At 30.3% G+C, this 27016-nt stretch overlaps 1 protein-coding gene across 1 annotated transcript in view; it reads left to right on the forward strand.

Moving 5' to 3' along the window:
- Positions 1-27016, forward strand: part of LOC134721051 (uncharacterized) — a 111988-nt gene that overhangs the window by 63599 nt on the left and 21373 nt on the right. The window contains exons 14-32 of the mRNA XM_063583753.1: positions 648-716; positions 2554-2661; positions 3400-3507; positions 4508-4676; positions 5811-5916; positions 6519-6696; positions 7661-7672; positions 9623-9728; positions 10746-10853; positions 11372-11428; positions 12552-12596; positions 15195-15293; positions 15599-15722; positions 17445-17492; positions 20239-20322; positions 21718-21732; positions 24533-24601; positions 25023-25198; positions 26012-26155. Of these exons, the coding sequence (XP_063439823.1) occupies positions 648-716; positions 2554-2661; positions 3400-3507; positions 4508-4676; positions 5811-5916; positions 6519-6696; positions 7661-7672; positions 9623-9728; positions 10746-10853; positions 11372-11428; positions 12552-12596; positions 15195-15293; positions 15599-15722; positions 17445-17492; positions 20239-20322; positions 21718-21732; positions 24533-24601; positions 25023-25198; positions 26012-26155 (1825 nt within the window). The remainder of the gene's footprint in view (positions 1-647; positions 717-2553; positions 2662-3399; positions 3508-4507; positions 4677-5810; positions 5917-6518; positions 6697-7660; positions 7673-9622; positions 9729-10745; positions 10854-11371; positions 11429-12551; positions 12597-15194; positions 15294-15598; positions 15723-17444; positions 17493-20238; positions 20323-21717; positions 21733-24532; positions 24602-25022; positions 25199-26011; positions 26156-27016) is intronic.

A 27016-nucleotide genomic window follows, 5' to 3' on the forward strand; every position in this document is an offset into this window, starting at 1 on the left:
CAATAATTTAAACCTGCATTTTTAAATATTTTTATATGAATTTAACCGGATTGTTCTCAAAATCGTAAAAATTAAAATCGCATTTAAGTCTAAAATGACAAAATCGCAATAATAAATGCACACAATAATTTCTGAATTTACAGTACTCACAGCTAAAGATGTTAAATAAGTCACATATATTACTGAATTTTCTACATTGGAAAAGTTTATGTGGATTTACCTTATTTAAGAACACTCAAGAGTAATACTAGTGTATGTCTCCAGGATGTATTGTACATAGGAGAGCTACAGAATTGACACAATAGCCATAACTGTTTGTCAACTATGTCTGAGAGTTGGAACCTAAGTTCCTGCTAAAATTAATCAACAGATTGTTTGTGTGTATTTTACCAAAAACATAGTTTCCTTTATTCGAAGACCAGTTCTGAAAAAATAATTATGGCATTACCAAAACATTAATTGTGATAATGCTAAGATAAGTTATTTGTCTAGTTTGATATTACATGGATAATATAATTACATTTTTGTTTACTTCTTTGAACTAATATAGAATTAATTTTTATGGAATCTTTTAACTGGCTTTTACTTTTAAAATCATTGAAAGCTTATAAAAATTGATTTTGACACTGCTTTGGTGATGGTTTCAGTATATGGAGAGAAGGAAATCATCGAACTCTAACGCCTCTCATTTCCTGACACGGTTACAGAATTTAGAGGTTTTATTTTTTACTTTGTAGCACTAACAACCTCCTATAACTACCTCTCTAAATAACTCCTGAGTGATTGTCTAAATCAAAGAAAAAAAGGGGATACTGATCGATGTTTAGATATTCATTCAGAGCTTAATCCAAAAATGCCACCTTTTATGATATTTTATTTGTTAATGTTTTGAATTTGACATGTCCACCATGCTGTCAGCAATCTTCAAGGTCTCATTCATATCTCAATTATTTTAATTGCTGGTTTACACGTTTAAGAATAAGAACAGTATTTAGAATCATTTTGATTCTTCAATTTATTATTTTGCTCTTGTTAGGACAGACACAGGATCAATATCTTAAAGACATTTAAGGATTATATTTTGATGTCAAACGATGTCTTGTTTAATTGTGAATACTATTGATGAATTATACCAAACAGATTTTTAAAGAACTTTCCCCAATGTTTTATACTCCATGAACTAAGAATAGAAAATTAAGGTAGAAGTTTTAGTTCTTATATGAGATGTGTCCAAATTCAAGAAGAGTAATCTCATACATTTTACATATTAGTATGAAACTCCTTGTTTCAATAATTCACTACTAGAATCACTGATCATAAGTCCATTGTCTAAATAATAATTTGATTGGTTATTGTTTTATTTTTTGACACTTCAAGACCACCAAAACAGTCACTTGGGTAGTTAGTTTGCAGCATTTTTGCCTGAATAAAAGGGTCATAGGTCAACTATATATTCATATAACTAGATTGAACGATTTGTGTATAAAGAATACATTATATTTATTTTTTTTATCTATGAAGACTTCTTGTTTACAAAAAAGGATGAAAAAAAAGATTATTAATAGCTTTTGTTCTTATAAATAGTAAATGCACCCAGTTTAGATGCTTTGATATATATTTTTTATTGCTTATTTTAGTTTTTCCAACCTTCATTTCCACAGCTTTTAAAGTGCTCTGTCAACCCTTTTCCAAATATTTATTTTTTTCATTTCAAAATAAAAGAAAAAACCAACGTTTATAAGTGTATTAACTGGAAGGTGTTTATTACATCTGTTGCATGATAACCTAACTTTTAATAAAGAAATGATGAGTGAAAATTTATGCCATCTATAAAAATTGATAATTTATGATATAATTGTATAATGTATAATTATTTTATGGTTAGAGAATATCCTTTAGAATGATTTTTATATTGCATGACTAAATTATTTTCCCAATACACAATGTACCAATAAAAACAAATACTGTTTTTCTTCAAGCATTTAGGTATATTGGTATATTAAGATTAAATACTTTCAATTAGAATATACTGTTCTGGGTGATGGGGTCAGCTTTCTTATGCTTTTATAAATCCTTGCACATGAGGATTTGAAAATTATAAATATATATGCATTTATGGAAGATCAAACGATTTCCCATGCATTTAGAATGTTTAAAGTATTCATTGTCTTTTGTCTTTTTTCTTTTGAGTCAGTAAACCTAAAAAGAAATTTAGATAGTAATTTAAATAGAAAATAGTTCTGTTTGTGGATTATATAATATATGAAAATATCAGATTTCAAAATTTAGAGATTTATTTAATATCGGAAAATAAAACAAAATACTATGGAAGGTAATGCGTTCATTGAAATAAATCATTAATGTTATTTATTTGATAAGCAAAGTGATCTATATTTGTAGAATTTACATATATCATGCTTGAAAATTTTTCTCTATAGGAAATGTTTGGTTGTACAGTGGTGATGTGATCACTGTCAAATCAATCATACCTCATCATCGAATTATTTTACTGTCATGTATGAATGTGTTTCACCGATCTTTGTTTTGTTCTAGGTTAACAATGGTGCTTTCAGCAGTCTGAAGTTGCTTGAAAGTAGACCTCCACACCTGGCTGTCTTTCTTAATTATGTTATGACTCAGAGTGAAGACCCATCAAGTCTGGTAAGTCCGGGTCCCAACCGTGCAAGGGCTGTTCAACCACTCAAGGTTGTTTAAAACTTCAATCATCGAATCCAGGTGTAAGGTGTAAGAAAAGTCAAAATCACTTCCATGAAGTTAAAATTTTGCTGCTGTCATAGATATAAGAAGATGGGTACCAATGAGACAACTATTCATCTAAGTCACAATTTGTAAAAATAAACTATGATAGGTCAAAATATGATCTTCAACTGGGAGCCTTGACTCACTGAACAGCAAGCTATAAAGGGCCCTCAAAATTACTAGTGTAATACCATTCAAACAGGAAAACCAATGATCTATGCAAATCAGGCATATTTCACAATTTTATGAATTGACCTAGTTGGTTCTACAAAATATTTTGAAATTATAATTGATGTGGATGCTCAATATTTCAATGAAGATTATTTGACCCTATCCTTTGTTCATGGTATATTGACTTTGATGATTGTGCTTAGTTCATATGTTAAAAGTTCTGAGATTCAAGTTTCAACAGTTGCATTATACTATCAAAAATGCATACAGGCAAGACATGTATCTGTGTCAACAATTTTTTATATGTTTAAATACACAAGCATGTTGTCGTATGTTGAATTACACACATGTTTTGTTGAATGTTCAATTACACAAGTTTGGTTGTATGTTGAATAACACACATGTTTTGTTGTATGTTTAATTACACAAGTTTTGTTGTATTGTTAATTACACACATTTGTATTACAGTTATTTTACATAGTGTCTGGTTACTATCGGACTACTCCTGGTACGTGTAAAGAATTAAAGAAATGGGCCTTCGAAATTTATTCCACGTTTCTTGTGGCAGCAGGATCGGTAAGTTTACACAGAAATGAAAACAATAATATTTTATGTATTTAAAGTGAACATATTTAGGGGATGATCAGTTTTTACCACAGTAATCCTGATTTTTTTGGGGTAAAAATAAAAAGATACATTACAAATATAGCAATGCCTTTTATTTTACAAACATTTTTTTACAAGTTGATTCAAAGAATGAAAATTATCACCAACTTTACTGAATCCAAAATGATATAAAGATACAAAAGAGACCAAATGATATAGAGGTTCACAACTATAGGTCACCATACATCCTTTAACAATGAGCAAAACCTTTACAGCAAAGTCAGATATAAAAGCCCCCAAAATAAAAAATGTAAAACAATTCAAAAGAGAAAACTAATGGCCTGATTTATGTAGAAAACAATGAATGATAAAGAACTATGATATACAGCAACAAACTACAATCACTGAATTACAAACTCCTGCTAACACAGGCACATACAGAATGTGGCAGGTGGAATAATTTCCTGGCACAAAACCCTCCTTTCACCTTGAACTGAGTACTCACTGTTACTGACGGCTAGTTCAAAGCTTAAAAAGAACTTATAAAAAAATCATGCATTTAAGACTAAGTTATTTTGTTTGTTTTTATCACTCGATGCATTTGAATACATATACTTTTTCACAAATGATTTTTTTGTTGTTGCTGATACTGCAACTTTTTGTCTAGCAACAGCTAACATAAATGTTTCATCCTTATTGTCACTGAATGATATTGTATAACTATGGATTCATTTATTTACATGGGTACCAATTTTCATGGAAATTTGATTCTTTGGTTTGTCAAAAGTTATCCCACAAACCTACAGACAGTTTAAACTTTGTTAAATAATTAAATTCTTGGTTTCCCTGAACCAAAGAAAAAAATGCATAAAATTGATCCGCCAAAAATAATGATAACGAATCTACAGTATCATATTTTGTTCTTATTTTAAATATTTAAATATTTCTATATATTCTGATCTGATTTCAGCCTTTAAAACTGAATGTGGATGAAAGTATAAGTGTAGAAATAGACAATGTATTAGTGTATAGAAATGATAAAGAGGATATATTACGGAAAGTGTTCGATCATGCACGAGCTAGCGTACAGACAGAGTTACAAAACATTCTGCATGATTTTTGTTCCAAAAAAGAAATAGGTAAGACAATTACTAAGGATTGGAGGTTGAATAATTACCATTTATATGTTTAAATCATTAAGGGCCATTCCATTAAAATGTAAGCGAGAGTGTAGGAAGGTCTTTTCAAAATATCCCTATAAACAATGATGAAGAAAAGTCATTTCTAGATTAATTTTGCTTAACGGTAATAGATGCACAGGTAATAGATGCACACTGAAAAAGACTCATTCAATAATTTAACTTCCCTTCCTACCTTTCCACATACACTCAAATTGATTTTGCTAAGAAAAGATCAGACAAGTTCATATAAAGTTTATTGTCAACTATTTATGAATTTAAAGAAGAGTGGTTTGGTGTCAGAATTTAATATTTTTTTTGGGTGAAGATCACACAAGATACAGCCAAAGGCTAGAATGATTTCAAATCGATCACACACTTGTAATTTGTGAGTACACACAAGATAGTGTGTTTAGATGTGCCAATGAGACAACTATTCACCAGAGTTCAAATGGAGTGGAGTCGAGCAACTATAGGTTATTTTTATGACCTTCAACAATGAGAAAATATATTTTATAGATAATGATAATAATAAAGAATTCTTAATTTGAAGAAGGTCAACATAGTAACTAGCAGGACATGATCACCATTGAGAATTACATATACATTATAAGAAAGAATAATTGTGTACTCATGTAAACCCTCATGTAAGATATAAGCAAAACAGATCTTTATGCATATAGTCCCTCATATACATTACAAGAATGAATAAATCTGAACACATGTATGCCTTTTATGCATATAGTCCCTCATATACAATACAAGCAGCAATTAATGCTAACATGTGTAGTCCCTCATATAAAATACAATCAAATCAAATCTTTAAACAAAACAGTTTAAAACAAAGGTCAGCTTTGCATGTTGGAGTTGCAACCTTAGCTAAGGTTTAATCGAATATCTTATAATCTGAAGTTTGAAATTAGATATAAGTCCTGCCTGTCAGTATTACATCCATATTTTTATCAACCTCCACCTACTTCGTCTTTATAGATATATTTGCAGAATTCAATGTAGGGTATATATTTTGTAATTTGTTGATGTATACTTCACACCTCTCATTATTCATATATAATAAAAGTATTTTGATGTTTTTAGGGTTTGGTAATATGTATGGCATTCATGAGTTAAAAGACATAATGAAGAAAAATGAAGAAATAGCCGTTGTAGAAAAATATGTAATGCCTCATCTAGATAGGTGCTTGTAAGTACTTAGATAAGTAGACAAACAGAGTGGTTATGTTCTTATAATGCCTGTATATCAATGATATATCAATGATATGGAATATCAAAACATTGTGTTAGAATAACTGAAAAAAGATGAAAGTAGCAAAATATGAATTTATAAAACAAAACAAATTTATCTGTAAAAGCAAATTTATATCAGCTATTGGACATTATAATCTTCTTTCAAATTAGTTTAGGTGTTTGTCTCTTCATTCTGATAAATCACTTTACAGATACCTTAAGTTACATTTAAATACTGTAAATTTAGAAATTATTGCGAATATGTGACAGAATTATAATCGCTATAATTTAAACATGCATGTTGAACTTTTAGGTATGAATTGAACAAGATTTTTCTCATTAATGCAAAAATTATAACCGCATTTTAGTCTAATGACAAAATTGCAATAATAAATGCATGCAATAATTTCTGAATTTACAGTACTTTGTTCTCATCTTGATCAACTCATTCAAAAGAACCCCCCTAGTACATTAATTGTACTTTTTTTTGATAGATTCATGCATGTATAAATTAGAATGTTCTATGTTTTCATGTCAATTTTTATTACTATTTTGCAGCAAGGGAGATGGTGGAGAAGATACAATAAAATCAGAACGAGAATTAGCAATGGGCTGGGCCCTCAATACATTCCTACGTAATGTTGGTGTTAATAGACACAACTCATCAATGGACAGAGTCCAGAGTTTTATAGCCAAAGATAAACGATTATTAAAGATAGGACAACAAAAGAAAAAGGTAAACAAAATTTAAATAAAAAATAAGATCTGTTCATATAATGTCGTCAATATTGCTGAGTTAAAAAGTAATCTTTTTGATCTGAAGTAAAAAGTAGGCTAGATAATTGGATTTAAAAGATCTACTAGAGAGTAAAAACTATCAGAAAAACTCTTTAAATGAGAGATCTGAATAGTATTCTTTTGTATGGAGATTTGTTTGTGAATTTAAAAGGAACTTGTAATTTACCTGATATAAAAATGTGAAAAAGAGGCTGACCAAAAGTTAAAGAGATCTGACAAAGTCATGGTAAAAGTACAAAAAAAGATGAAAAGACGAATAATGGTTAAAAAAAAATACAAGATAATAACTAAAGACTGATGCTTCTAAAGAGTAAGAAGATTCTGTGCTTGATGTGGCACCCATGTAAGAGGGTAGTAATGCCCTTTACCCGCAGGCGTCAAACGGTCATTTTCAGCTATCTTTAGCGTCAAATTGGTTAAATTTTTACTGTGATTCGTCAAACTATAGTTATTGTTATTGGTCAGAGGTCTCAAAATAATTATCGTTACCGTCATTTTTGGGGAACATTTAAAGTGATTTGTCAAAATCAGTCAATTTTCTTATCGTCTAAAAGAAAATGTACATTTTATCATCATGCATCAAAAATTACCGTTAACGTCACTTGGCAAGATTTTTACCGTGAATTGTTATGAAGGTACCCCCATTACCACCCTCATGTAGATAAGGGAAAAAATTATTGGTTTGTTTAGTCAGTTCCAATCTCTTCATAAAAAAATGACTAAATATAAGGTGTTGATCTTATAAAAATCATTTGGGTAAAGATTAGACAAATTGGACACAAATTCCCATAGTTCCTGACTGGTTACCTATATTTCAAACTTATCTCTTCTGTGTATTATGTGAGCGAAAGGAATAGTGAGATAGACTCTGATAATAATGATAATAAATTCTTTATTTAAAGAAAGTCAGCACAGTAAGTAGTACTAACTTATCATCGATGAGGACCTCAGATACAATAAAAGCATAAACAAATCTTTTCACATATATATAGGCCAGCATACTGAATACAACTACGAGCAATTCTTTTCACATATAGGCCCTCAAATGTTTTCAAATATACAATAACTGCTTACCATGTAAGAGTGACAATCTTTCTTTTTATGATTAAATATAAGATTTGGCTAACTTAGCACATATTTACTACATTTTATACTACATTCTTTTTCATGGTTTTTGAAATAACTATGCATGGTTGGCTGACCACAACCGAAGCCCTTACAGCAGATTTTATGGTCAATGCCTTTTTCGTCACAGTTCTTGAAAACTTTGTAATCCCTCAGTTCTCCTTGATGAAAATCTGCTGGTTCTCATTGCTCTTCCTATTGCAAAATGCACACATTGTATTGGTCCTTTGTAAAATATTGGTAGCCTGGACCTCTCGGACCACAACTTTTTGAGAATCGCTTTCACTTGACTAAACTTTACATAGAATAATGCCCATAAATATATGACCCATGATAGGTTTTTGTTATGAAATGATTTTATAGTCTGTGTTGATATATAATTTTTTATGCACAATTTCATATGGAGTCTTTTGGTTATGGCTTTGTTTTAATGGTGTTGAGAATTCTTGTATTTTGGGGAAATTAGAAGACACAACAATTTGATAAAATGGTAGGGATTTAAGTTTCCTCCATCTTATAGTGTTAGTGATATCCATCACTATATCAAGCAATTGAAATGCTAAAAAATTCCTCAATATTATTAGGAATAAAGTGTCAAAAAGTAAAACCTTCTTTTATGAACAAAGGGAAATAACTCAATCAGAATATTGTCAAAATATGTTTCTTTGCTTAATACAATGCTAAGTTTACTGTGCGAATTGAAATCAAAACCCACTTAATGCTTTGATTGAATAATTAGTCTAGAATGAAATTCATCCTTTACTGTTAATTTTAAAAGATTTTGGAAAAAATTGTAAAATTGAAAAAAAAAAAGAATATTGAAAAAAAAAGAGAAAAAAAATGTCATGAAAGTGCTTTACATGTTTATCTTAAAAAAAATCCTATGAACTTATCTATTTGTATGCTTGCTCAGAAATAAACTGGCTTGCTATTTGAAATTATGATATAGGTTGCATGTTTCTATAAACACATCACTGGAAAGTATATTTTTAGGAAATAAAATCATGTTTGAGGATTTTTTCCATTTATTTAAAAATAAATATGCAGCACCGATTAACATTTTTAAAATTTCAGTTTAACAAGCTTCTAATGCAATTATCTCAATATCTAATGAAACTAAGAAATTACGTATTTGCATGTATAATTCAATATTTTAACAGATAATTTCTTATCAAATATATGATTATGGTTTAGAAATAAGATTTAATCAGAATGGTAACCTGTGTAAACAAACAAATTGATTTTTTGGCCTTTTGTAAGAAAACTGTAAAATTACAAAAATACTGAACTGCAAAGAAAATTCAAAGACCTATATCTCAGCCATTAGAGTTTATCTTTTGTTCTCTTGTCATTGATTTTCCCATGATGTATACAATGAGATAACAAAGATATATATGTCAATATTTAAAGTTTGATAAACTGTAGACTTCCTGTTGCCCTATAGCTGTTTTTGGTGATTTGTAAGTTTACTGTGAATTCAGATATTATTGCAATGTTTTTATAAGTGTGAAAAATGCAACAGGGTAATAATCATTATAATTTTAACTCGCATTTGAAATTTTTTATATGAATTAAACAGGATTTTTTTCTCAATTTCTCAAAATTGAGATAGCATTTTAGTCTAAAATAACAAAATCACAATAATATATGCATGCTCTTATTTGTGAATTTACAGTATACTGGTGTGTTATTGATGTTAATCTTACATTCTTTTAATTTATATTATCTATTTTTTACAGGTGCAGCAACACCAGTTTCAGTTACAGCATTATTATAAAGTAGAAAAATGTATTCACTGTGATAAAGTTATTTGGGGAGTTGGTTACCAAGCATATCAGTGCCAAAGTAGGTCACCATAGCCCAATTATATATTATCATTGTTATTTTTTATGCCCCACCTACGATAGTAGAGGGGCATTATGTTTTCTGGTCTGTGCATCTGAATGGTTGTTCGTCTGTCCATCCGTCCATCCGTTCGTCCAGCTTTAGGTTAAAGTTTTAGGTCAAGGTAGTTTTTGATAAAGCTGAAGTCCAATCAACTTGAAACTTATTAAACTTGTTGCTTATCATATGATCTTTCTAATTTTAAAGCCAAATTAGACTTTTGACCCCAATATCACGGTCCACTGAACATAGAAAATGAGAGTGAGGTTTCAGGTTAAAATTTTTGGTCAAGGTAGTTTTTGATGATGTTGAAGTCCAATCAACTTGAAACTTAGTACAGATGTTCTCTATGATATGATCTTGCTAATTTTAATGCCAAATTAGATTTTTTACCCAATTTCACGGTCCATTTAACATTGAAAATGATAGTGGGAGTGGGACATCCGTGTACTTTGGACACATTCTTGTTTCCTAATGATGTAAGATAAAATTCATAAATGTTCCTACTCTATATACTCTTTTATGATCTGCAATTAGGACATTTATATGACATGATCAGGCATGCTTACTCTTTTACATAATGTCTTATGCAAAATTAAGATTGAGGCTGAAGAAACTTGACAAACACAAATGAAGAAAGAGAACAACTGAGTCACCATAATGCAGAAAAAGAAAGATCAGGAAAGAATTAACAAAAATTATCAGATGAGTCAAGGATTTTCTAACCATGTCATCTGTAATTGTATAGACAATTAATAGCATGTCAAATAGTTGAATCACTTCCATTGTGGCATGTAAGAATAGCATTAGTGAAATAGTCAATAACTTTTCTCAAACATAATTATTTCAAACAAATATGTAGGTATGTAAGATGGAAAAAGTGGAGGGAAATTGTTTCAAGCATCAAACTTAATTTGAGGTAGAAGGATGTATATTTAATTGTACATAAAAGGATGTTTATTTTGACTTCTTTTTCAGCATGTGACTTGAGTGTACATAAAGCTTGCATAGATGAATTGGATGAGCCGTGTAAGAAGCAAAGAGGGAAAAGTAAATTTCGTAACTTCCGGCCAACATCTACTGCAGGTAAAACAACCATTGCCAACTTTAAATGTGCTTTAACAGTAACCTTTGCCCTTGTATACTAAAAAAAAATAATCTTGTAAACAAAGGGAAAGGTTATTTCTTTTTGAGAAGTGAGAAAAGATATGTTAATAATAATAAGCAGAACTATTGCTTGCATGGTTAAAGATGTTCTTATAGGCAAATCAGTTATCACATAGTTATATTGCACCAACAGTAGTTTTAGTAAGGCCTTCAAGATTAGATGAGAAACTATAGGATATCAGTGAGATAATTAGATAGAAAATTTAGGATAAATTTGAATTGCTTTTAAGGTTCAATTCTTTATATGAAATTTATATCTGTTAGAATTGCAAAAACTGTCCTGTCAATTTTCATACCATTTACACATTCCTGCCATTTTCCTTACAACAATAATATTGATTTTTAATTTTTATCCTATTGAAATTTTTACATCATCATATGCAAAACTTATTAGTTCTGGCCAAACCAGGTTTAATCATTTGTTGACATTATTTTAGGTGGAAATGCTTTAGGTGGGGTCGTTAAAATGGTCATACCAGATTTATTGACAACAGGTATTACAAACGTAGTCACTAAAACTCTAGTCATCTACAGTGTAGTTGTCTTCTGCCACATAAAATCTGTTGCTGGTTTTTTTATTGTAGATTTGTTCGCTAATTTTATGAGCAAGGGTATAAGGTCCAGTTACATAAAGTTCCTTTTTTGTTTAAACACTTCTTTTGTTACACTCTATTCCAAAAAGTTCATTTGATTGTATATTCTGTAATTTTTAAGGAATAGTTTTTCTATTCAAAAGTTTAAAATTTTCTGGTCATACCAAATTTTTCCTATAGAAAAAAGACAAATTCCTAAAATTTGAATTCTGAAATATTCTTAATACATACATTGGAATAGTAGTTGCAACAGAATGTGCTCTCAGTTAATACATTTATTAAATACAGAGGGAAGCATGTAGTTATGAATTATAGCCAGAGCTTTGTGTGTCTTAGAATATATTTTAACTCCATAGAAATATTAGAGAGAAAAGTTAAGGTGTAATACTAGAGTTATAGTGATGTGGATATGGTTTTTGCATATGCCATTTTAATTAAAACTAACATTCTTCCCAGTTATATAGCATTGACATGTATCTATAAGGGTCACAACACTCAATCATACTGTTAGTGTTATTGACCAGTTATGACGGGATAGATATTGCATATCAGTGTGGAAAAAATATCTCCTGCCAATGTGTATTGATATATATTTCCCCACCCATCATAAGCACTAACAGTACCATAAGATTGCAGGAGTCCTATTATATTCCCAAAGCTTTAATATATTTTTATCCATAACTGACTACATTTTCAGAATCGTAGGAATATGGGTGATTTCTTTTAAACTAAAGAAAAATAATGTTAAGCTTTGGTTGATAAACTTTAGTTTTGATAAGATGTTCGTAATGTTGTGTAATACTCTATGAAAATACCCAAAGTTCTACTGATTCGGAATGATGTGTTTCACAAATATGAATGCAAGTCACTTCTCTTATTGCACCACTCAACATTATTCATTTTTTCTAAAGATAATTGTTGTTTTTTTGTTTTTTTTAGAAGTGGATATAAGCTAATCAAAAGCTACACAGAGCTTTGTAGATTCTGAGTAGATCTTAGACCAATTAATTGTTGTTTGTTTCAGAATACTCTCCCTTCTCCTCCAAAAACAGATACCAACACCAGTTCTGTAAGGAAAACAATCCAATTAGTTTTACACAGTATAAGCACCTAGTTGATTTGTTCTTATCCCTAACAGACACTTTGTAGTAATTCAATAATACTCCATGTATGTACTGTCTTTGACATAACCAGTGTATAGAGTAGTTGTTCTCTTTAAAACTGACTCTGAAGCACAAATTTGATTTTTTTCTGAAACTATTTGTCTTTCTTTACCAAAATTATAAAGAATTTTAGAGAGTTTTGAAAATGTAGGATTTCTTCAGATTTGTTGAAAGATTTTAGTGTTAAAATCTAGAACCAGTTAAGAACACTTATATGAGATAATGCTCTGAATCCAATGATTTTCCTGTCAGATAAAAACAAATCTTATTGCCTATGGAAACATGGAGTGTTTTTGATGCTATGAAACTGTGGTATAAATCTGTATTTAAAATATTTTGGTGAAAGTTTCATTTAAGATTGCTTAGCTTGTTTTTTTCCACAACATATTTCTTTGATTTTATATAAAAAAAGACCACACCAAAGGCAGTAAGTTAAGAACAGAAGAATACTTTTAATATGAGATGTAGTATGTTTGCCAAAGATGATAAGGTCCATATTGGAACCTGTTAAACCAGAGTCTTAGGTGTTCCTTTGCAAAAAGGTGTCCTGGTTTGTAAAATTGATCACCAAAGCCTTAGCAAAAGCAAAAGTTATGTATAGGTTGACCAATCCTTTGACACATGACATCTTGAAAATTGTTAATTGATTTATTCTTATTTATCAACAGGCCTAAAAGGTAAAGATATGAAGGGGGAGGAGCAATCTGAATGTAAATGCTTTATTCAAAATAATGCTGATGCAATTCTGCTAAAAAAAATTAACTTGCCATAATAGACATTCTGACATGTGTCACTTGGCCACTATCAATATTAATATTTCTGCAAAAAAAAACTTGCTTCAGATTGCCTTAAACTTTCTGACAATTTGTCACTTGATCACTTTCAAAATTAATATTTCAATAACTTGCTAGGGGGGCATTAAGAATAACACTTGTCTATACATATGTATGGTCCTCTATACATTCATTATAATTTTACTACGTGTTGGATTTTAATCAATTTCTCAAAGACAACTTAATGGTTTATGAAGGACATCTATTAATTCTAGTAAAAAAACAATAATCAACAATAATACAAGTTTTACTGATCACCATTTAATTGATGTGTTTGACTGCTGAAGAATGGATATACATTGTTTCTGCTTTTCTATCATCACTTTCATTGATATTCATTTATCTGACTTCATTTCAATGAAAATGTTAAAGAATCTTTTAATACTTTACTAGATTTATTAACTTTCTATTTTATATCTTTAATCAAGAGGAATTCTGGGGATTTTTTTTTTTTTTTTTTTTTAATATATATACAGATAATGGACATTGCTGTATCTATACAAATAGGAAGCAGAGTTATGATATTGTGATCTTTAATGTTTTGGTTAATTTTGTCAGAACATTTCATTTCCATGCCCATCTTACATGATACAGCATTATTCAGTTTTATTAAGGTCACTATAACCTATTCAGTTTTATTAAGGTCACTATAACCTATTCAGTTTTATTAAGGTCACCATGACCTTTACTTTATTAATAAATTGAAAAAAGATTTGGTATTTACGTACATGCAGAAGTCTGTAAGGTTTTTGAATGAAATGTTATTGTTACAAATCTTTTATATCATACAAAACAATATTTTTCATTTGGTTAAAAAAAAGACCTACATTTTTCATGTTTGATCAAATTTGGATAGATATAACTTTTAATTCTGTTTTATGGACATTTTTGCCCATTAATAAATTTAACTATATGTTTAATTTTTTTTTGCATTAAAGTATATGTTTCCATGCTCTGCTCTCCCAATTTCAGTTATACATTTAGAGTGTGATGGAAGAAGCATTTTCCAACATTTTGAATATTTCAGGGCATCTGTGTCTGACAGAATCTTATTTATCTATTTATGCTTTATCCACATTTGCTTTTACTAAAACTTGGTTTATGGTCTATGTTGCAATTATTTTGATTTGTTACAGTAAAACAAATTATTTATGACCTAATTTGCCTTTTCAGAATCTTAAAAGGACTATGGGCATGATGGGTAATCTCATTGTTCATACACCAAAATGGAAATAACCTTACGTCATTGGTTGATTTTCAATATTTTAGAATGTTTGAAAAACAATCACAACATTTGGTGTACCCTTTTGAAAACATTACCCAGAATGCATTAGAACCTGAAACAGTGAATGACTTGTGGAGATTAAATAGAAATATGAATATTTTGTTTAATATAATTTTAATGTTAAAATACTAAATTTAATAACAGATTTTCTTCTTAATGATTTAGAACTTTGCATTGTGCATGTTACAAATAAGTGTGAAATTGTGGACTTACAGAAAAAATAGAATATCTAGATTCCAATGTGAAAAAAGTTGTAAATCATTACGTCTAAACCATTTTGGCTCAGGGTGAGTATGAGATGTGTGAAAACCAGATGATATTAACACTTGTATATATAATTGCTGCAGCTTAAATGTTTTTTATACCATGTTGTTTTTAACTTTCAGCCTATCCACCAGCAGCTGACAAAACAGATACATTGTCGCCTAGTCCCAACCAGAATACATCTTTTAATATAGAACCACCTAATGACGAGGATAAACCAGGTAACAACAGACTATCAAATAGTCTGGTAACGTATCCAATATCATGTCTTAAACAAAGATGTCCAACAATTTGTATCGAATGTTTCATCAATTTCAAAAGAAACTTAATGTAATTTCTCATTTTGATTCATGGCATATATTGTCATTTGTGTGATTTAAAGGAGAGTGAATTCAAATATACATAAATAAATCTTTTCTGAAATGTAGTTATAATTCATCATAAACAGAACCTTGATTTTCTGTTTCAGTCTCTGATAATCATGTTTAGTTTCTGATTAACAAATGTTGAGCCTTGTATTTTTCAGAACATTCAGTAAATCGATTGGTTCAAAACTTTGAAGATTTACAGGGTGATAAACGACGAAGTCCAGGCCTAGAGCCTACTGAACCTCAAAAGTATGTAATAGGGAAGAATCCACCTAAACGAAAGTAGGTAACAGGGTTGCTGTTATGTTTGGTAGTTGTGTTTTAATAGTGTTCGATGTTCTCCTTGGTGTCGACATGTCTGTTTTATGTCCATTTCTGAAAACAAAAACAAAAACAGCCCCCATTTTTTGGTGTTTATTTTAACCTAGAATGAAAAAAATAACCAAATTTTAGGTTTTAGATATTTCCAGCGTATGAATTATAAATATGCAAAATTTAAGCTGTAAAAAAAATTAGTCTGCTTTTGAAAATCTTTTATTACAGTATTAATACAGATTCTTTGTATGCTGGTTATTTCTAAATACCAAATTTATGATATAAAGATTTAGATAGTGTTTAAAATTTTGTAATAGTCCCTCAAATAAAACAAAAAACATGACAAACCAAGGAATTGTTAATAAACTTACTTTGTTTCAGATGCATTCTCTTTATTTTATCCCACCATTATAGCTTTTGTTATTTTATAGAAATATTATTTATATTATTTTCATGACGGTGTAGACATAACAATTCTAAAGGAATTCAGTATATTGTTGGACCTCATTTTAATACGTGAAGCATGGATAGAGTAGATAATGAAGACGGTGAAGTCAGATGCAAGTCAAATATTTCTCTCTTTTAAAAATTTATTTACAAGAATGTATTTTGTTTAAGCATAATTAATGTTTTGTGTTTCTTTTGAATAAAATCAAGTCTATTGGTTAAAAGAATAGGCAATTATATGAGAAAATTTGAACTAACTTTTCTGTTGAATACTAAGCCACAATCCTAGACAAATTCCATCAGCTTTAATTACTTGCCAATCAAATTATGTTGCTAATGTGTTTTCTTTTGGTTTTAAGGAGAAATGTTCAGATAGAATTTGATCATTAAACATGTTAAAAAAGATACTGAAGAGATCAGTTCAATAAATTGAACATAAAAAAAGGATATTTTGAAAAATGAATATGTATTTGCAAATAGGAACATAAATAAAGACATGTTCATTTCTAATAAGGGAAGATAGTTGAGAAGGTTACTTGTAAACATTATGTTAAAGAAGACCATCTAAAACAAAAGCAACCACTGAATCACTGTCAGAAATTAGATGGTTAATGAAAGTTCTACTATCATAATTATGTAGGGATAAGAAACTTGGGCCCCAACTTTGTATAACTGGTTTAAAATGTTTAAGAAACATGATGAGGTAAGACACTTGGGCAAATACTTAATAAAACTGGGTTCAAATGTTCCAGAAACATGGTGGAATAAAAAATCTGGGCCCTAAGTTTGTAAAACTTGGTTAAAATGTTCTAGATTCATGGTGGAATTCAAAACTTGGGCTAAAACTTTGTAAAACTTGGTTAAAATGTTCTAGATTCATGGTGGAATTCAAAACTTGGGCTAAAACTTTGTAAAACTTGGTTCAAATGTTCCAGAAACATGTTCAAACAAGAAAGTTGGGGCTGAATTATTTGGTTGAAATGTTCCAGCAATAAAGTGGTGTTAGAAACTTTGTATAATTAGGTTTAGATATAATAAAAGATTTGACATTACATTAACTCTTTGAATTGAAGATCTGCAGCATTGGGCCTTATCTACATCTTCTATGGCGGTTACCTTTGCATAAAAAGGGGTTGGGGGTAAAGGTTCATCATGATGCTCCTGTACATTAAATCTGGTACTCGTCATACAACTATGGCATTGAATATTGTTATTTGAACCTATGTAATTTTCTGTTTTCAGTTCAGGTTTAAGCCGGTCCCAATCTTTCCTCTATGTCAAAAACAACATGTAAGCAACAAACAGACAGCATTGTTAAAGTAGTTCAGAAAAATAATACTGCATAAAATCAACATATGCATGATTAAATTACTACTTTTAACTGTGTGGGTTTCTTCAGATTATGCATTCCATTAATATATACATTTCAAAAGTTCATATTCATATAAATTTCTTTTTTCTAATTTCTTAAAAAAAGATGTCAGAGTAAAATTGTTATGAAATTTTCAACAGTTAAGCAGAACTGTAAAGTGACTGCTTAACTGATAGCTGATGAAGAGAACTAACCATGATTTTTATCTTACAACGGACAGCCCATTCAGTTATCTTTGCTTTCTAAAATTAATTTTTGTTTGAAATGTTTACATGTTGAATTTATTTGTTTGCTAGATAAAACATGGAATTTATTTGAGAACAATCTGTGTTAAGCAAGCTATTGGCTGTCTTGTTGAAATTCTTAGAATATCCTCCAGATATATACAATAATGACCTTTTATAGTTGCATTAAGAAAATTTCTTTATCTTCCAAATTTTTTACAAGTACTGTGGATTCATTTATTTTCGTGGTTACCAGTTTTCGTGGTTTGAGGAAAACTTGCATATTCATGGATATTTAATTTCGTGGTTTTGGCAAAGTCTACACTCATTCCTTTACAAAATTTGTATTTCGTTGAACATTTGAATTCGTGGTTCTCCTGTACCCACGAAATCCACGAAAATTGATATCCAATGAATATTAATGAATCCACAGTAGTCCATTTCTTTAGGAATTTTTGCAATAATAAAGACATTGCAAAAACTTGTGAACAAACAGTAGTCTGTAATTGATCAAGTGGAAAGAAAATGACAGATATTTCACAAATGAAATAAGATAATACCTTGTATGAAAATTGTTGATGGTGGGATAAAATAATATAAATGAATGAATATGAAAATTTTTTTTTTTTGTGTTTCAACTATTGATATCAAAGCAGGAATTTGTATTTTATAAAACATGAAATAGAAATTATATAAGCAACCCTGTTAGCTAATATATGTAAAAATATAAGCATGTTTCATGAAAAGCATGGATATATTCATATACAATACTTTATTTAATATATACTTAATTTGAGTGTGTATATTTATATCTGAATGACAGTGAATATTATTTATAGGAGTGTGAATTTACCTAAGTACATATATATATTCATATGCAGGCTATAATACAGCAAGCACAATATGCTAAATATGAATAAATGAGTGTTTCCTCCAGCCCTCTGTATTAAACAGTTATGATTCCCAATTTCTGTACAGCATTGAAGCTAACATGTTACAAATCAGTTATATTTTGCAGCCATTAATATTTTCCCCACCTTTTTCTGTTGACTGAAAGAGCATTTTTGTTTTGTTAGTCAGTCCTGTCTGATCTTCCCAAACAATTACTAATATTGCGGCTTTTTTCATGCCGTCTAATTAAGAAATCCCTTACAATACTGCTGATTGCTTTTGCTTTTGAAAATAGCTTCAATCACTTTGCTCATGTAGAAGATTTCTTATTTATTTTATTTTATAAGTTCAAATCTTTTTTTGCAAGTTTTTACAATGATATTAGAAACAGGCATTGCTTAGAATCAGTTACCTACCTTGCTTTGATATTGAATGTTTGGTTTGCATGTTTTGTGCATGTCAAGAACTTTATGCATGTTTAAGATTATAATGTTTTAGTTATTATGTTGATTTGTTTTTGTCGATTTCCAATTGGATTTTTAAAAACACAATATTCTCCAACTGAAGAATAAGACAACACATAAGTTTTTTTAAATAACTTGTTAAAAATAAAGTTGAATGAAACACTGCAAAAATATCACAGACGTTTTTCCATTTGTCAAAAAATCCAAATCTAGGTATAAGATTGGCTTAATGGAACAAGCCTTTAAAACTGATTATTGTTTTTGAGATTTGAAGAGACAAAAAATTCTATCAAAAATTAATCTGATGCAAAGATGACTGCATTGAAGAAACTTGATTTTGTTTTACCTTTTATACCCATAAACCAGAGTAATTTTAGGGTAAAATATGTTAGTTTGCAAATGTATGGAAATGTAAGAGTGATGTTTACTGCTGGATTGCTTTGCATACTTAACAAATGAAATATATGCATTGGTGCTGATGCCGTGACTAACATGCATAGTTAAATTAGAGTTTTATTAAGATTCATGAAATTTACTGTAAATTAGAAGACTTGTTTATGTTATAAACACATTTCCATTGAGATTTAGATCTTAAAATGATAATTTATTCTTTCAATTCAAGGTTTTTTCTATTGATAATATTATAAGGATTACAAACTGTTATCATGTATTAACTTGAATTTACTTTTTTTTTATTACACTTACCATTCTTATTTAATAGAGAAAGACACATTTCATTTCCTTCTTTCCCGCCAAAATACTTTTTAACATTTCCGCTTATAGATTGTACTTTTATATGAATAGATGTTATCTGTGTTTTTCAAACCTCTTGAGTCTTACACAATATTTTATTGATATTGAACATTCAGATGCTTCATAAAATTCATAAAATGATTGAGAGAATTCAAATGAGTAGAGAAATTTCACAATTTTTACCATTCACAAAAAGGGAGCTGTTGTGGTAGCTTTGCGACCTACCAAAGAGCCTTTGATGCACTTTATACTAATTAACATGCTATCTGTGCTTAGGCTACATGTTGTAAGGGATTTTTATATGCTAACCAAACTTTAATCTAATGCTATAGGAAAGGATCAGACCTGGGAAGATCAGAAAGTATGAAAAGTCGTGGCGATTCTAAAGGTGATCGGCCGGCCAGACGGGCCAAAAGGTAACCACATTTTGACGTGAAATGGCATGTTCTAATTTTAGTTGATGTTTTTTTAACCAACTTGTTTGTGTTTTTTTGGTTTGTATCACAGTTTGCATGGTTAAGGGAGATTCACAATTGGAGAAAAAAGGTATTGTGTCCGATGAATTTAAAAGCACTGTTTTATAGCATTTGTATGATTAAGGAGGCATGTAACTTTCTGAAATATAGCAGTCACGCTTCAATGCAAAGCATGTCTTTGTCAAAAGGGATTTCTTGTCATTCTTTAAAGCAAGTAGCAATATCCCAAAATAGTTTTAATGTGTTATTAAGAGTTATATTTAGGACAAGGTATTTGTATAGTCCCAACACTCTGTAAGTCCAATATTAATTCAAACCATAAAAGTAAGAGTTATGAATAATGAAATACCTTTAGAATTGATACTATAAAGTATAACTGCACCAAAACTATAAGAGCTTTATGCTAAAAAGCTTATTTTGCCTTTCATGCAGTTTTTATCTTAGAGATCAGCAAACTGTTATAGTTTTTGCATGTATCTCTTTCCCTCTAAGTAAATCAGGTAGATTTTTAGAATTTATTTACTCTTTAGTACAACAATCTAGTAGATTCCTAAGTACTTTAAATATTTCAAACAAAACACTTTGTTGTCCAGTTTTCTATTGACTGCACTGTTATTTTATTGGTTTCTACATGAAATCCTCAGTATATAATTCAAAATTAAGAAAGCAAAACTTGAGTAAAGGGTAGATTTTGTAGGTAAAACATAAAGTATCTAACAGAGGTGATAAGTTAACAACTAATTGACTGGACGGAAAATTAATTTCTAACTTTTTTGATAGATTGATTTCTTAATTGTTAATAAATCAATTTATAGATACTGTAAATTCATAAATTATTGTGAAAATATGCGACGTGGTTATTAATCGCAAAACTTAAAATCGCATTTTGGTTTAAAATGATGAAATCTTGATAATAAATGTAAGCAATAACTTCTGAATTTACAGTAGTTTAATAAATTAATTTATAAATAGTTAAATAAATTAATATCAAAAAAGGCCCCTACACGGTTAGTTTGGCCATATTGGATAGGGGCAGATTTTCATAATGAAGGTAAAATTGTGTGAAAAATATAAGAAAATATCCTTAAAACAGAGCAGATGCTTGGAAACTTGAATAGGGTTCCCCATACTTTCATACTATTTTCACCTCTTTCAAGAAAATCTGCCCCCTATTCAATATGGCCAAACTAACTGTGAAGTAGCCTATCATTTAATAAATTGGTAAACAACTAACTGAAGTAGTCAATAGAAATCTAGATAGCAGCCAGAAGAGTTTTGTTTGAAAACAAATCTTAAAGATGGTAGGTAGCTAACTTATGTGTATTAATTATTCAGAAAGCTCTCGGCAGGGTAAGTGTAACAACTCTGGTGATGTTCTATAATTACAGCTTGTGTATAGTTAGACACATGTACTGATAATAAGGGAAAGAAGTGAACACGGTAGTCTCAAAATTTTGGCCGATCAATGCATTTGAATGGGAGCATATAGCTTGAACACCCCCTTTTATTCTGGGTTGGGACCCCTCCCCCCTTCTAAAAGGGCTGGATCCGCCCCTGCTTTTGCTGTCAAGATTTACCATAGGTATGTTGAGTGCAGCCTGGGGTAAAACTAAAGGACTAAATGGTCTTTTGATGGTTAAATCACTTCCAAACTCTGACTGACATCCATTATTTTGATAGTATACACTTTGTTCACAAAACACATTGTGTGTAGTTGATTTGTGACAATGATAGAACATCTAGCATTTTACCTTGCTTTCTTAATTTATATGAGATTTTTAGCACACTATATTAGAATACCTTACTCACAATGTATTTTATAATGCCTTTTAGATAATATATTTTTGTCCACCATAGATAGAAATGTAGGGACATAGAAAATCCTGTTTATTCATCCATCGATGAGTCAGTCTTTCAGTCCATTCTTATGCATACAGTTCTTGACAGATTATTAGTCCCCAACCGACAAAATTAATGGGGACCTCGGTTTGAAAATACATTTAAATAATCAGTTTCCACATTTGTATTTGTCACGCTTCTAAATACTGACTTAATATTTGTTATATAGTTAACATCAAAGGTCAGGAGTACATTGGTTAGATCCTTCATGAAAATAATTTCTTACCATAGGCGGATCCAGGGGGGCCCTGGGGAGCACAGGCCCCCCATTTTGTGGGGAAAATTTGGTTGATTATATAGGGAATCACTGAAGCATGACTGGAGAGGGCCCCCCTTAGGTCAGTCAGCAGCCCCCCCCCCCCTCCTTTAGGAAAAGATCTGGATCCACCACTGCTTACTGAATATCCTGTTCACTCCTGGGGCAAAATTTGGTTATGGTTTTATATGTTTACATTCCTGGCACACACAGTGCAAAGCTTTTAATAGCTACCAACCCCATGATCTTAGGTCTTTATGACATTTGGTAATATCATAAGGACCTAAGAGCTATGGGGTCTGCAAATTGTCAATAAATATCATAAGGACCTTAGAGTTCAACAGCAAGGCTTTCAAAACTTTACACTGAATTTTCAAAGCCTATGGTTTTTGAACTTTGTGTGTGATAAGTTAAGCAGAAAGATAATCTGCGATGATGATGTATGTATAATTTTCAGACTACCTGTTCATTTCTTCCCCTGAACTGATATCAAAGTGATCATTTAGTTTGCTTTCTGGTCTGTTTCTTTAAAGATATCTTTTTTTATTATTACTGCATTTTATTTTATGTATGTATTACAATTTGTTTGCTTTCGATCTGAATGAGAGGTTAATAATATAAGCGAAAACACATTTTATAAGTTTTCAATTCTGTGTATAGTATGGTATAGACGCATTACAAGACACTCCTATCATTAAAATATCCTTAAATAATTTGAATAGACCCTTCCAAGATATTTACAAGCATTGTCAGTGTTTAAATGATGGAATGAATTTCTTTGTAAAACATGGTAGAAGTTTTGAAACTGAAAGTATTACTAAACCCATCACCATTAAGCACTGAGAATGTCAAGGTAATATATTGGCAGGGTCTAAAGCATGGTACTAATATATTATCCTTCCTTTTATAACACCCTCCCTGAAGGCCTGGGTACCTGGTATTGTCTTTGACAGGAAGCACAATTCTGTTTTTTTTCAGAACCTTTTTTTTTAAATTCTGGTGAATTTATCAAAATCATACTCTAATACGCTGTTATAAGATACAAAAAAAACAAAAAAACCCAATTAGAATCGTATCTTTAAATAATTTCACTGTTCAATTGAAAATCTGTGAATCTTCAAGGAAAGATTTTAATTGTTTAGTGAAGAATCATTGACCTTTTTGTATTTGTGTAAATTTTAGAATATATGGTAAATTTTCTGCAGAACATTTATTTATTTATGTATTCTGGCAAATTTTTTATTGTCTGCATTCTTTACTTGACCTCTGTCAAGGGTCAGGGTACAGAATTCTGTCTGAATATCTATATTTGTATATTTTAACACAATTCCCATTTATTCTCCTTTTCATTTCAATAGCATGTTCCAGAACAATATCAAATTAAATTAAGACTTGAAGTATTTAAGTCTTTTAATGTTGTCTGCACCATTAGCTACTAGTCTGATGTCCAAGACCTGTAAAAAGTATTATTCTGACTAGTAAGCATTGGCAAAATTTTGTTAAGGCACATAAGGAAATTATAGAAAATATATTGTTGGCCGTGCAGACTGTAAAGAAACCATTTAATGTTGTGGGATAGGGATTGGAGAAATATAGATTCTACAACTGCAATAAGTGTTACGATATTTCTCCACTAAAGATATTTTTGATAATTAAAAAGTTCAATGCTTGCCACACTATTAAAATAAATAAAATTTAACTGTCAAGAGTGGAGAAATATTGTTAATTTACTTTTCTTTTTTTATTATTATCAAACTTTTTTCAAATTGAACAAAAACCCCAAAAAGCAATCAGTTTTATGTTGAAATTCCTTAATCTGTGCTTTAAAAAAAAGAAGCATATACATACCTTAGAACAGGACATATATATATATATATTTCGGAAACCCCTGAATCATATTCATACTCATCTCATACCAAAGTTTTATCCCTGGATATGTTAAATAGCTATAGAAATGGTGATGAAAATTAATTGATTGAATTTGTGTTATTTTAGTGATGTTGATGTTGACGAGAATCTAACCCGAGTTTTGAATTCTGGAAGTTCTTCTACGTCAAGTTTAAAGTAAGTGCAATGGAATTAACAGTATAAAAAAGAAGATGTGGTATGATTGCTAATGAGACAACTCTCAACAAGAGACCAAATGATGCAGAAATTAACAACAAGTCTGTATTTTTTGCCAAAGACTTTTTTTGCCATCTTCAGTGAAGTAATCTTCTTAAATTAGTTGAAAAAAACCTGGAATAAGACAATATTCATGTATCTTTCATTTGGTAAAATCAATTTCAGTAATTCACCGTTTTTTTTTAATTTTAGAAAAATTGTCAATTATAGTTACCAACATTTTTTAAAATGCATTTCCTTGTGTACCAGAAAATGAAAATGTCTACATTTTCCAATTTTGATGTATGTTTGTAGTTAAAGAATTTATAGGAAGATGCATCAATAATTTTCTTGATTCTAAATGTTTTGTATTATATCACAGGAGTGCTGAAAGTCCCAGTAATTCAGTAGAAGCTGTGAACAACATCCCACAGAGTGTAGAGAATGATTCTGATTTTGAGGTAGAATCAGAGTTACCTCCTCTAAAGGAAGTGCTATCGGAGGAAGTATATAGAAAGCTAAAACCAAAGGAAAGAAAGAGACAAGAAGTTATAAATGGTACATACAATACATAAAAGGAAAATAATGGATACAGGGTTTCCATCCATGACACAAAATCAGCACACGCTCAGCAAAAACATAAAAGAAAAGAATCAGAGCTTTTATTGCAGTTCATCATCTCAGAGAGGGGGTAGGAGGGGTCCTGATCCCAAAATCCCAGGTTTAAAAGCACAAAATCCCAAAATCCCGGACTTAAAAACATGAAATCCCAAAGTCCTGAAAGTCCAAAAAAATAATTCCCGGATCCCCTAAGGGTCAATCCCGAAATCCCGAGCTTAAAAACACCCGATCCCGGAGTCCCGATAAAGGTCCTATCCCCCCTCATCTCAAAGTCACATTGTGGCCTTCATGAAGTAGCAAAAGAATTATCACCTCCATGCAATATTAAGACTGCCCCTAGGACCCGTTTGATTTATTTGATTCGAGTTTCACTGATGAATGAGTCTTTTGTAGAAGAAACATGCTTCTGGCGCAAATTCAAAATCTCAATCCTGGTATCTATGATGACTTTATATGAGCCAAATGTTTTGAAAATTGACGATCACGTCACAACAGTGAATAAAATAACAAAGCCATGAAGTTTATCAGTAAAATTAGTCTGTCAAGAAATCAAACACTATAGTCTCATAGTAAATTTTAGATTAGTTAATTATCTTTTAGTATCTGCATTTTAAACTGTTTCATTTGTTAGTTCTTGTAACATGTTCTGAAACAACTCAGAGAAAGTGTTTTGTCTATATTACATCAGAAAATTGTTTAACAGAATATTGTATTTCCTTTTGTTCACATATAATTATTTTCTATTTTCAGAATTATTTTACACAGAAAAGACGCATGTTAAGAATTTGAAGATATTAGAGATGTTATTCTATAAGCCTATGATAAATGACAATGTCAATGAAAATTTGACCAAGGCCTTGTTTCCAAATATTGAAGATATTCTCAAATTACACAGTAAGTTTGTATAGAAAATATTTATTTTAGAAAGTATACAATGTTTCTTTCACTTTCATTTTAATGTTTTATAAGTCAATGAAAGCTTAATGAGTTTTTATACGACTGCAAATTTTGAAAAAATTTTCGTCGTATATTGCTATCACGTTGGCGTCGTCGTCGGCGTCGTCGTCGTCGTCATCGTCGTCGTCGTCGTCGTCGTCGTCGTCGTCGTCCGAATACTTTTAGTTTTCGCACTCTAACTTTAGTAAAAGTGAATAGAAATCTATGAAATTTTAACACAAGGTTTATGACCATAAAAGGAAGGCTGGTATTGATTTTGGGAGTTTTGGTCCCAACATTTTAGGAATTAGGGACCAAAAAGGGCCCAAATAAGCATTTTCTTGGTTTTCGCACTATAACTTTAGTTTAAGTTAATAGAAATCTATGAAATTTTGACACAAGGTTTATGACCACAAAAGAAAGGTTGGGATTGATTTTGGGAGTTTTGGTTACAACAGTTTAGGAATTAGGGGCCAAAAAAGGGCCCAAATAAGCATTATTCTTGGTTTTCGCACAATAACTTTAGTTAAAGTTTATAGAAATCAATGAAATTTAAACACAATGTTTATGACCACAAAAGGAAGGTTGGTATTGATTTTGGGAGTTTCAGTCCCAACAGTTTAGGAATTAGGGGCCAAAAAGGGACCCAAATAAGCATTTTTCTTGGTTTTCGCACCATAGCGTTAGTATAAGTAAATAGAAATCTATGAAATTTAAACACAAGGTTTATGACTATAAAAGGAAGGTTGGTATTGATTTTGGGAGTTTTGGTCCCGACAGTTAAGGAAAAAGGGGCCCAAAGGGTCCAAAATTAAACTT

This window comes from Mytilus trossulus, chromosome 6 (assembly GCF_036588685.1).
Source record: "Mytilus trossulus isolate FHL-02 chromosome 6, PNRI_Mtr1.1.1.hap1, whole genome shotgun sequence".
NCBI lineage: Eukaryota > Metazoa > Mollusca > Bivalvia > Mytilida > Mytilidae > Mytilus > Mytilus trossulus.